The 12,607-nt window shown below is 42.8% G+C and overlaps 1 protein-coding gene across 4 annotated transcripts in view; it reads right to left on the bottom strand.

Annotated features, from left to right (window-relative positions):
• The window catches only part of LOC126360045 (sodium/calcium exchanger 1), a 1,532,158-nt gene that overhangs the window by 195,541 nt on the left and 1,324,010 nt on the right, over window positions 1-12,607 (bottom strand). For all 4 annotated transcript variants that reach the window (XM_050007678.1, XM_050007679.1, XM_050007677.1 and 1 more), the window contains exon 4: window positions 1,871-1,962. In XM_050007678.1, the coding sequence (XP_049863635.1) occupies window positions 1,871-1,962 (92 nt within the window). The remainder of the gene's footprint in view (window positions 1-1,870; window positions 1,963-12,607) is intronic.

The raw sequence follows: 12,607 nt of genomic DNA, 5'->3' as shown, positions 1-12,607 counted from the left end.
TAACTACTGTAATTTCGAAAGTTTGTCTGCCTGAAAACGTACTGTTGTCCCAAGCATATTGCAACAAACGGTGTATTTCTATCGCTACTCGTTTAGTTTGTATTGCCGTTTCAAATATACCGGTCATTTTTGAAACACCCTGCAGGTTCAGTACCGTCAATCAGCGCTACATGGCTGATTCCAACAGATCGAGATGAGAGAGAGAAATTTTTATTTTATCGAACATAATCGTACAATCTTTTGTCGCACACTTGTGCTCAGCGCCCACTGGAATTAGATTTCTGGATTTCACGTGAGTTTTGTAAGCACTACAGTGTTCTTAAACAGTTCGCCTAAACCGTGCCACTTAATTGGTCTCACATTCTCAGAGAATTTCGTAAATTTTATCTGGACATAACAGTTGCATGATTTCCTTTGGCAGCTGAAGAATGGTACTGATAGAAAACTCAATTAATTATTCCAGTAGCATTTTTGCTATGACTGCTTGTATAGCCCAGTCATCATTCGGTCTTGAGCTGTTACCTAAGGAACTTCATTGCGGTGTCATCGTGCCATTGTGGTATCGTGTACAAAACAAATCAGCAAAATTCGCTGGTATAATATAAGTTTCAAGAAAAATATTCTTTTGTTTATCTATGATCTATCTTCTATATCAGTAGCCACACATATTATAAATTAAAGTCCTATGCCGATGTTTCTGTCCGTATGTTCGTGTTTATCTTAGGAATTATTGTAGTGATTTTGATACGGTTTTCACTAACAGAGATTCTGATTCAAGAGGAAGGTTTGCGTGTGTCGTCTGGCCGTAAACAGTTTTTAGTGCTACCCGTGCCATGCTATGGAGGTGGTGGGTGGGTGGGCATTTCACAAATTACAATCAATATCTCACTATATTTCCCAGAGAAACGTGTTTTGGAGTGTTGACATCACAATAAAGATCTTTATATATCAATTGCATTACTGATGGTGCAGCGACTTCTAAATGTGCATCAGCGAAGTAAAAACGCTACTGAAAAGACTAGCCAAATTATGTAAATTAGTTTTTCATTTATTTCGTAGTCTAGGCTTTGCCAAGAATAGCCACTGCGTCTGTCAGGAAAGGAGGAAAATAATCTCGTCTGGTGAGGATGTCGTTGTGAGAAGCTGCCGAGCATGGTGGGTGTGAACGTGATCTTTAGTCTAACTGAACATCACGTTACATGCAGACCAGCACCATCTGCTCGACGTCATGATACACTTATAGTGGTTGCTGGACAGAAGAAAGAGGACCCACCTTTTGCAGAAGAGGCTAAAAAGAAACACGAGATTGCGGTACAGGTGTGGCAAAAGACGTGTCATCAGTCTCGTAACTACAAACGGTCCGTTGATCGTACTGTATTTGGAAGACGTCGTCGCCTCACGCAAAGTCAAGAAGTGAATGGCACAGCATTACATGGAAATACGGGCTGGAGCGACTTATACAGCTAGCAATAAATATTATGGCAAACATCTGCCGCCAGTCAAAGGCAACAAGTGTTGTGTCGTGACCACGGAGCTACGATACGAGCCTATCGATGCATTTCGTCAAAGTCCACGTCTGCCGAGTAGTCGAAGGTAGCGTGGCCACTGAAAAAATGTACGAGTAGTGTCAAAAAAGATGTCAGTAGTCGCATTCATGTGTACATGTTGTATGTTGTTGAAGGACTGTGGTGAACATGTTTTCGAAATGAAATCGTGAGTGTGTGTAACAGAATAGCAGTTCAGAACTTTTGGGTACTTTACGGGACACTGGCGAGTTTGAATGAATGAATGAATGGGTGATTTGGATGGCGTGTGTGAAACAGCAAAGGCAGCGGCTGCGGCTGCGGCGCCCGTAGGAAATGTTACTCACCGCCTAGCATTCGCGGTTCGCCCAACTGCACGTAGAAGAGCATGTCCTTCTCGTAGCTGTCCTCGTCTACGATGTGCAGCGTGATGAACTTCCTGCAACACACAGCCAACAGAGCCTTAGTTAGTGTTTACCGATTACTCCTTTGCACTGTGTAGTCTGACTACCCTATCCAGACAGTGAACCATTTAAGGGGGGGGGGGGTCATAATACGCGGGTTGGAACTTTAATAGTGGCAACTATTTATTTCAAATGTTCAAATGTGTGTGAAATCTTATGGGCCGTAACTGCTAAGGTCATCAGTCCAGAAGCTTACACACTACTTAACCTAAAGTATCCTAAGGACAAACACACACACCCATGCCCGAGGGAGGATTCGAACCTCCGCCGGGACGGGCCGCACAGCCCATGACTGCAGCATCCAAGACCGGCGGCAACTATTTATTTACGCTCGTACAAAATAGATGCGTGTTTCAAAGTTTTACTGACTTTCGAAGCAGTCACCAGCATTGTGTATAACCCGTGGAAGTCGTAGGATACTCTTAGCAGTGCCAGTTGTGTTGACAGTTCGAGCGACGCTGTCTATTGCCCGACGAATTTGTAGCAGTTCTGAAGCGAATGCCGTGAAGTGTTTTCTTCAGTTTAGATATCGAGTTGAACTCACGAGGACTTAAGTCAGGGGAGTCTTTTAACCAGTATTGCGTGACTGTGGCTCAACATCATCGAAAACGTTTTACAACTGAGCACACCAACACCTTGTAATAGAGTCCCCGAAGAAACAAACTGCAGATAAGCACTTGAGGATAAACACATTACAGCAAGAGTCCCACATGACCCCGCCGTCTATGGGAAGGCAAGCTACACCATGTCTCAACATCGATGCCCGTACAATTTAAAAAAATTTCAAGTGTGTTTCGAAAGCTTTGATAACCATCGACACTATCAACAGGGATGAAGAACAACAAAGGTTTTGATTATCCCTACGCAAAAATTGCAACGCGTTCAAGTCGGGAGATCGGGAGATGTGGAAGATGTAGTGGCGAGACACGACCGATACACTAGTTGTCGAAACGCTATTTACCGAATGGTGATAAAATCAAACGAGGACAGTTTATCATGGTGTTTCGATCTAAACGTAGCCTTAGCCATTACTAGTGTCGTAAAATTGGCGTTACAGCACTTGTGCATGCGTCGTATCGGGGAAACCATTGATTTCCATACCTATGTTTACTTGTATTATGTGCTTGTTTCTTTGTCCTCTACTTGCCCTATCGTTTGTACCTATAATACTCACCCTAAGTAAACATGCTAATGGCATCTTCACGAATTTATTATCATGTCGTGTGCTGAGTGATTATTAAACGTATGAAAATGGGAGAGCAGTAGGGAAAAGTACTTTAAATTGGCAAATTTCGCAATTACTCACAACTAGCGTATACATTCTGCCTGGAACTTGTAAATTAACTAAATAAAATGGAGTAGGGCTTTACAAGTATAACAAACGAAGGCAGGAAAGAACAATAGCTAAAAGCGTGACTGTTTTACAGAGCACAGTTTTGAAAAAGCCACCGCACTGACGCTAATACTTATTGCAATACGTACTTTACATCTGAAAGTAGTTAGAGGAAGTCGAATACCATTAAGTCCCGCGTGAAAATACGTTAAAATCTTCGTGGTAGTAAACCTCCATGACTTTAACACGATTCGAAAAAAGAAAATGTGAAGATAGTGCCAATGACAATTCGTAAGGCGTATATCCTGTGGCACTGTGGACTAAACGTAGTACATATTTTTATGCAAAGTAGTTGTTTGATTCTGTTATTGCCGGCCGCTGTGGTCGAGCCGTTCTGGGGGCTTCCGTCCGGTTCAAATGGCTCTGAGCACTACGGGACTCAACTGCTGTGGTCATTAGTCCCCTAGAACTTAGAACTACTGAAACCTAACTAACCTAAGGACATCACACACATCCATGCCCGAGGCAGGATTCGAACCTGCGACCGTAGCAGTCGCACGGTTCCGGACTGTAGCTCCTAGAATCGCGAGACCAACGCGGCCGGCCTTCCGTCCGGAACTGCGTGGCTACTACAGTTGCAGGTTCGAATCCTGCCTCGGGCCTGGATGTGTGTGATCTCCTTAGGTTAGTTAGATTTAAGTAGTTCTAAGTTCTAGGGGACCGATGACCTCAGATGCTAGATCCCATAGTGCTTAGAGCCATTTGAACCATTTGATTCTGTTATTTCTTACGCACTATTTCCGTCACTATTTTTCAAATATTTAGTAAATGAATACCGAACATGTGTTATAGCAAGACGTCTCTCAAATTCCATGGATGAAAACTTAACTTCTTTTTATTACAGAGGATGGCCAGTCTCCTGACCACCACTAATATGAACTTAAGAGCTCACTGTAGAAAGATTGGAAGACGTTGAAACATGTGTGAGTCAAGTAAAAAAATATTGGTACTGTCTAATGTAAGCCGAAATTTCTGTAGAGGGAAGTGCTGTATTTAGAAGTTAGTGTACTTGGGAACACACGATGTTTTTTGGTTGGTATTTCAGTCTAGTGACTGATTTTACAATAACTTGGAGAACTACATTCTGAAGATCGTCACAAGCAGTTTCCGCCATTTTGTACAGTTTTAGTTCTCGGTAGAATGAAGTTGTGCTTTGCGCAGCTTTTGTAAATATTTCAAGTTCTACACGTTTAAGTACTGTATAGTATATTAAAACTATTTGGAATATACTTTTAATTCTTCAGGTACGATAATTTATGCTGAATAATATGCCATACGTTTTTTAGAATTATTTATACAGGTTGAACATTAATAAAACCGGCAAACTGCAGGCACGGATCTCTGTCTGGAAATGGAGAAAAAATATCCTATGAACACGTGTCTGGAAATGCATCGTTGCCACAGAAGATGGCGCTGACGAATGACAGTTTCTCTGAGCAGGTGCCGTGTGTTTCTTGTGTGTTGCAGGCTGTGTGATTTGTGTGGTATACAGTATGCAGCAAATGGTTCAAATGGCTCTGAGCACTATGGGACTAAACATCTATGGTCATCAGTCCCCTAGAACTTAGAACTACTTAAACCTAACTAACCTAAGGACAACACACAACACCCAGCCATCACGAGGCAGAGAAAACCCCTGACCCCGCCGGGAATCGAACCCGGGCGCGGGAAGCGAGAACGCTGCCGTACGACCACGAGAAGCGGGCACAGTATGCAGCAGAAGGTGTTGGGAACAGTTCGAGATGGTGTTTGTGTACGGCCCAGCAGATGGAGGTCGAGAGGCAGCACGGTTGTACCAAAACAAAAACAAGTACCCTCACGGACACCAACCACATCACACAACATTTCAAGCCGATTTGAGCGTTTCTGTGATCTACATCTACATCTACATCTACATCCGTACTCCGCAAGCCACCTGACGGTGTGTGGCGGAGGGTACCCTGAGTACCTCTATCGGTTCTCCCTTCTATTCCAGTCTCGTATTGTACGTGGAAAGAAGGATTGTCGGTATGCTTCTGTGTGGGCTCTAATCTCTCTGATTTTATCCTCATGGTCTCTTCGCGAGATATACGTAGGAGGGAGCAATATACTGCTTGACTCTTCGGTGAAGGTATGTTCTCGAAACTTTAACAAAAGCCCGTACCGAGCTACTGAGCGTCTCTCCTGCAGAGTCTTCCACTGGAGTTTATCTATCATCTCCGTAACGCTTTCGCAATTACTAAATGATCCTGTAACGAAGCGCGCTGCTCTCCGTTGGATCTTCTCTATCTCTTCTATCAACCCTACCTGGTGCGGATCCCACACTGCTGAGCAGTATTCAAGCATTGGGCGAACAAGTGTACTGTAACCTACTTCCTTTGTTGTCGGATTGCATTTCCTTAGGATTCTTCCAATGAATCTCAGTCTGGCATCTGCTTTACCGACGATCAACTTTATATGATCATTCCATTTTAAATCACTCCTTATGCGTACTCCCAGATAATTTATAGAATTAACTGCTTCCAGTTGCTGACCTGCTATTTTGTAGCTAAATGATAAGGGACCTATCTTTCTATGTATTCGCATCACATTACACTTCGCTACATTGAGATTCAATTGCCATTCCGTGCACCATGCGTCAATTCGCTGCAGATCCTCCTGCATTTCAGTACAATTTTCCATTGTCGCAACCTCTCGATACACCACAGCATCATCTGCAAAAAGCCTCAGTGAACTTCCGATGTCATCCACCAGGTCATTTATGTATATTGTGAACAGCAACGGTCCTATGACACTCCCCTGCGGCACACCTGAAATCACTCTTACTTCGGAAGACTTCTCTCCATTGAGAATGAATGCTGCGTTCTGTTATCTAGGAACTCCTCAATCCAATCACACAATTGATCTGATAGTCCGTATGCTCTTACTTTGTTCATTAAACGACTGTGGGGAACTGTGATCAAGAGTCCTTTCAGATAGACGAACGTACAGGGATTAGGCGAACTGTGAGTACACCAGATCTGAAGTATCGGGTTCTGCAGGATATCGAGACGAACCCTAGTAGAAGCTCCAGGCAAGTGGCCTGCCAACATGGTGTAAGCTAAAATGCGATTATGTGTGTTCTACATGACATCCGCTACTATCCCTATCACCTGCAACACACGAAGAACACGCCACACGTGCTCAGAGGAACTGTCATTCGTCAGCGCCATCTACCGTTGCAACGATGCATTTCCGGACAGGTTCATAAGATCTTTTTTCCTCCATTCCAGTCAAGATTCCGTCTCCGTAGTTTGTCCGTTTTGTTCGTGTTCACGCTGTGTGAAATGTGGACATTTACGCCATACTTCGTCGTGCACCATCTGGTACCTAGAAACAGAAGGTCTTTTACCATGAACACGAGATACTTGCGGATCAAATTAGTCTCTTTAATGTATTAACAGTTTTAGCTGCCTTGAAAATTGAAGTCTGTGTTACTTTCAAACAGCTTATATTCGAAAATGTTTTAACTTGTACCTAGCTTTTGACGATACATCTGCTTGATTTGATTTCACTTATAAATTATTGATGTGCAGTAGACTAATGATGTGTTGAAGAAATAAACGCAAAGTTTTTAAATTTCAGTACAATATTTGTTCCTTGGTACATGACCGTGTTGTATCTTTTAACATTTTTTCACATTTAGAAAAACTTCAATTTTTGGTAGTAATTTTGGTAATTTCGGAAAAGACACATAAAAATGAATGCCATCATTTAAAAACGAGATAAGGAAATATATTAAACTTCTATTACAAGGCTGCCTAGAGGCGAAAGTCTGAAGGTGTACCAAGCTGCACCATTCTACAACCTTTTTTTTTGCTATCTTAGAAATCAAAAGAGCAAAAATACCCAAAAGATTCTTAAACCATTAGAAAATCTAAACTTTGAAAGTGAAAGCAGTCATAGAGTTCTTTAGATTCGAATGGCAATTAGAATCGGCGGGACAGTCCAAATGGAAACACTTGAAATTTGATACCATATTACCGTGTTGTAAATGTATGTGATCATATAAATTACAGAATGAAGAGGTAAGAATGGTTAGACGAAGGGAGAAACTGACGGGAAACCCTCATCAGAACAAGTAAGACGTATGCCTGGGCTGTCTGATCTGGCGGTGAAGCGACGGGAAAAAGTATACAGAACGGCGACAAAGATTGGATGATGATTCGAACATTGTTGAGTATATTGAGTCCAGGAGGCATTCCGAAGAGAACAGCACGCATCAGAAAGAAGTCAAGGGTAGTAGGAAGTATTATGAATATAAAAAAAGAAGAAAGTTAAGGTCACACGCACACTGGATTACGATACCGCTTGTGCTGTCAACCGCCAGGCAGCTTCGACGGTACTCGAACTCCTAATGTAAAAAGATGCAGAAATGCTGATCTGTACCTGTTTTTATTAGTTCTTAGTAACGGTATCAACGATACTATCGGCGAAAGTTTATCGCTATCTCCGCATAGATTCCGGTTACGCCATGAGCTTAAAAAAAAATCAGAAAAACGGGCTTCCCCTCGGAACGAACTCTTTGCCGTTAAATGAGGAAGATGTTCGGTGAACTGCTGGAATAATTACTTGGCCTTTCCTCGGTAGTTTGTAAGAGTAACTGCCACTTCAAAACCATTTAAATGCAAATTACGTTATCTACATATTCGCTTATATGCCCTTCGCCCCCACTGCTACCGTCTGTAAGTAATGAAATTCTAAGGTTATGTCGACAGCGAAGACGTCAACATTGTAAGTTATACGGAAGGCAAGTCCGTTTCCTTTACCGAAATTCACATGGAAGGAATAATTAGGGGAAATGCATTTGGTTAAAGAAAATTAGCATTAGACTCGCCGAAATATCTTTCGTTCTTAAAATTCTTGAGAACAGTGAAGTATATAGAGACCTGTCTTCAACAGAAAGTAATGAAGATTTGCTCTTATCATCCCACAATTTTTAACTACTTAGTCATAATACAGAACACTTATGAAAATAACGGTTAGCGTAGAACTGTGAAATGTATTTCTTAGAGAAAGTAATTAATCATTATATGAGTAAGTAATATTAACTCAGTAGTTATTTATTAACAGGTACTTATGAACTGTCTTCTTCCTGACCTGACCAGCCTTGTCATTGACAAAGTTGACTTACATTCGCACCACTGTCAAGTTCTTTTCCGTGTTCTGGGGATAACTGACAAGCTGAATGAAGTAGAAATAGTGGTTCTGGTTTGGAAAAGCCGACCTTAACTGCAGGGAGAACGGTGTGCTGGCCACGTGTCATTTCACACTTGGCGGCATCCGGTGATTTCTGTGGTAGAAGACAACACACGACCGGCACATTTGTTGAATGCTGACTGAACGCAAATGAACGAATAAATTTATCGACAACTTTTATGCCGTTTAAAAAAAAAAATCCAAACTGAATTTGTACGCCTCTATCTTGCTATGGGTGAGGCACAGATGTAAAAGTAGAATCCTTCTTCAGGGCTGAAATGTACTGACTGCAAAAGCCTCAGGCGAAAATCACTGAAATAAAGAGGAGAATACATCGAAAAATAAATGTTTATTTAACCTGATACACGTATGATTTTACCTACCAAGCAGCGAAATATTCATATAGTCTTCGTAAACAGCAAATTTGTTGTCGAATTGGGTCAAGTAATGTCATTGATAGCGAAGGTTCAACAATTTTTATTCCATATTTTAGTTTTATCCCTCTCGCCTCATCTCAGCGCCATGTGATTGATAACGATGCAGACATTCCGCTCTTCAACTTAATGATTTCAGAATATATCAATCAATATAAAGTAATTAAAAAACTGAAACATTTACATGTGTTAAGAGCTTGATGGCTGACTTTCACTGATTAGTTAAAAAAATATAATTGTTGATGTTTTTCTCGTTTTTGAGTAAATGGTTCAGATGGCTCTGAGCCCTATGGAACTTAACTTCTGAAGTCATCAGTCCCCTAGAACTTACTTTGTTCATTAACTACTTAAACCTAACTAACCTAATGACATCACACACATCCATGCCCGAGGCAGAATTCGAACCTGCGACCGTAGCGGTCGCGCGGTTCCAGACTGAAGCACCTAGAACCGCTCGGCCACACCGGCCGGCCGTTTTTAAGTAAAAAATGGCGCAGAATATGAGAGGACCTTGATATATAGCGCTACATTTGCACAGAAAAAGGAAAGCCCGGCACTTAGTAGATTAGAGGTTGCACAGAGTCATAGGATGTGGGTATAAGGGTGAGTCACCTAACGTTACCGCTGGATATATTTCGTAAACCACATCAAATACTGACGAACCGATTCCACAGACCGAACGTGAGGAGAGGGGCTAGTGTAATTGTTTAATACAAACCATACAAAAATGCACGGAAGTATGTTTTTTTTAACACAAACCTACGTTTTTTTAAAAATAGAACCACGTTAGTTTTGTTAGCACATCTGAACATATAAACAAATACGTAATCAGTGCCGTTTGTTGCATTGTAAAATGTTAATTACATCCGGAGGTATTGTAACCTAAAGTTGACGCTTGAAACCTCCGACGTTCAGTTGCGTGTTGTAACAAACACGAGCCACGGTCGGCGAGCTGCATCGGCAGGGACATGTTTACGATGACGACCGTGTTTACGAGTGTGGCTGTAGTGCACTGTTGTGGTTTGGTCTAGCTGTCGCAGTGTCCGCATGTAGCGCTTGCTGCTATTGTTATTCTGCATTCGTCTCCGCACACAGACCAACTGTAGTACCCCGTGTTACCAGACGTCTGTGGTAGTGTAGTGTTGTAGGAACTGTGACCATGATGTATTCGAACTCTGAAAAGGCGGAGATGATACTCATCTATGGCGAGTGTCGACGAAATGCAGCTGAAGCCTGCAGGGTGTATGCAGAACGGTACCCGGACAGAGAGCATCCGACGTGCCGCACATTGCAAAACAACTACCGCCAACTGTATGCAACAGGTATGGTCGTAGCACGCAAACGGGTCCGTAACAGGCCCGTCACAGAAGAAGCGGGTGCAGTTGGTGTGTAAGCAGCTGTTGCCATGAACCCACACGTGAGTACACGGGACATTGCGAGAGCCGGTGGACTGAGTCAAAGTAGTGTCATGTGCTTACTGCATCGTCACCGCTTTCACCCGTTTCATGTGTCGCTACATCAGCAATGGTGATGACTTTAATCATCGAGTTCAATTCTGTCAATGGGCATTAACAGAGAATGCGTTGCAGTTCTACCTGTTTACCGATGAAGCGGGTTTCACAAACCACGGGGCAGTGAATCTACGGAACATGCGTTACTGGTCCGTGGACAATCCTCGCTGGCTCAGACAGGTAGGGTGACAGCGACCGTGGACTGTAAATGTATGGTGCGGAATCATTGACGACCACCTCATAGGTCCTCACTTCATTGCAGGGGCCCAAACAGCTGCAACATATATCGCGTTTCTACAGAATGATGTGAGAACGTTGCTCGATAATGTCCCACTGGAAACGCATCGACGTATGTGGTATCAGCATGATGGTCCACCTGCACATTCCGCAATTAACACTAGGCTGACTCTTGACAGGATGCTCGTCGGGCGTCTCATAGGACGTGGAGGACGCATAAATTGGCCAGCCCGTTCTCCTGATCTTGCACCTCTGGACTTCTTTCTGTGGGGTACGTAAAAGGAGAATGTGTACCGTGATGTTCCTACAACCCCAGAGGATATGAAACAACGTATTGTGGCAGACTGCGGTACACCAGATGTACTGCGGTGTGTACGACATTCATTACGCCAGAGATTGCAATTGTGTGCAGCAAATGATGGCCACCACATTGAACATCTATTCGCCTGACATGTCGGGACACACTCTATTCCATTCCGTAATTGCAAACGGAAACCACGTGTGTACGCATATCTCACCCCTCATGGAAATGTACATGTGCGTCAGTGAAAAAGACCAATAAAAAGGTGTTAGCATGTGGACGTAACGTGCTGTTCCAGTCTCTTCTGTACCTAAGGTCCATCACCGTTCCCTTTGGATCCCTACGTAATTCGGTGCTCTCCGATACACACGATCGAACAGCGGAGGAGTGGTACTCAAGTGTCAACTTTAGGTTACAATATCTCCGGATGTAATTAACATTTTACAATGCAACAAACGGCACTGATTACGTATTTGTTTATATGTTCAGATGTGGTAACAAAACTAATGGGGTTCGATTTTAAAAAACGTAGGTTTGTGTTAAAAAACATACTTCCGTGCATTTTTTTTATGGTTTGTATTAACCAATTACACTAGCCCCTCTCCTCACGTTCGGTCTGTGGAATCGATTCGTCAGTGTTTGATGCGGTTTACGAAATAAGAGTCTTAGCTGGCAGTAGTGGAGCTCGCTGTATTGCATTAGTCCGAGTAACGAAGATTTTTGTGAGGTAAGTGATTCATGAAAGGTATAGGTTATTGTCAGTCAGGGCCATTCTTTTGTAGGGATTATTGAAAGTCAGATGTTAGGTGACTCACCCTGTATACAAAGTGGTACCTGGAGTGGGGAGTAGATGTTGGAGTGAGTCGTGGGAAGCCGAAATTGGTTAGAGGACAGAGATGAGGGAGTACCAAGAAAGGATAGAGGGGAAAATTCAATAAAATTGGAGGGAGGAGGAGATTGTGGAGTGTGGACAGGTATAGGCTTCGTGGAATGTGTCACTATATTCGCAGCAGCGTTCGGTGTTCGAAATCAGGAAACCAAAACAGGTGTTTTTGAACTCGAGTATGCGGATGGTGTAGGGTGTACAGAGGAGTTCAATGTGGTCGAGAAGTGGGGTGAAGCTGGTAATATGGTGAAGGAATCGCGTCTGGGAAGGTAAATGAATGAGGTACGGAAGGTGAAAGTTCAAGGATTTGGAGGGAATGATAGAATTTTGGTGGAGTGGATATTCAAGCAACAATAGTATAGAGCAAGACCTGTCGGATCAAGCTATTCTAGGTGTGAAGGACAGTGGTGGATTGCTATCTCTTTCTTTAGCAGTTTAAGGATACTCATCTACACTCCGCAAGCCACTTTACAGTGTGTGGAGGAGGGTGTCTCATGTACCACTCTCATTCGCGACTCGTGCGTGGGAATAGGACCGATGCTAAATTTCCGTATGAGCTCTATTTTCTTTCGTTTTTTCGTCGTGGTCATGTCGAGAGACGTATGTTGGAGGCAATATTATGTTACTCAATTCTTTTTCGG

This window comes from Schistocerca gregaria, chromosome 1 (assembly GCF_023897955.1).
Source record: "Schistocerca gregaria isolate iqSchGreg1 chromosome 1, iqSchGreg1.2, whole genome shotgun sequence".
Taxonomy (NCBI): Eukaryota; Metazoa; Arthropoda; class Insecta; order Orthoptera; family Acrididae; genus Schistocerca; species Schistocerca gregaria.
Note: the sequence above shows the minus strand (reverse complement) of the source record. Positions and strands in the feature narration are given on the sequence as shown.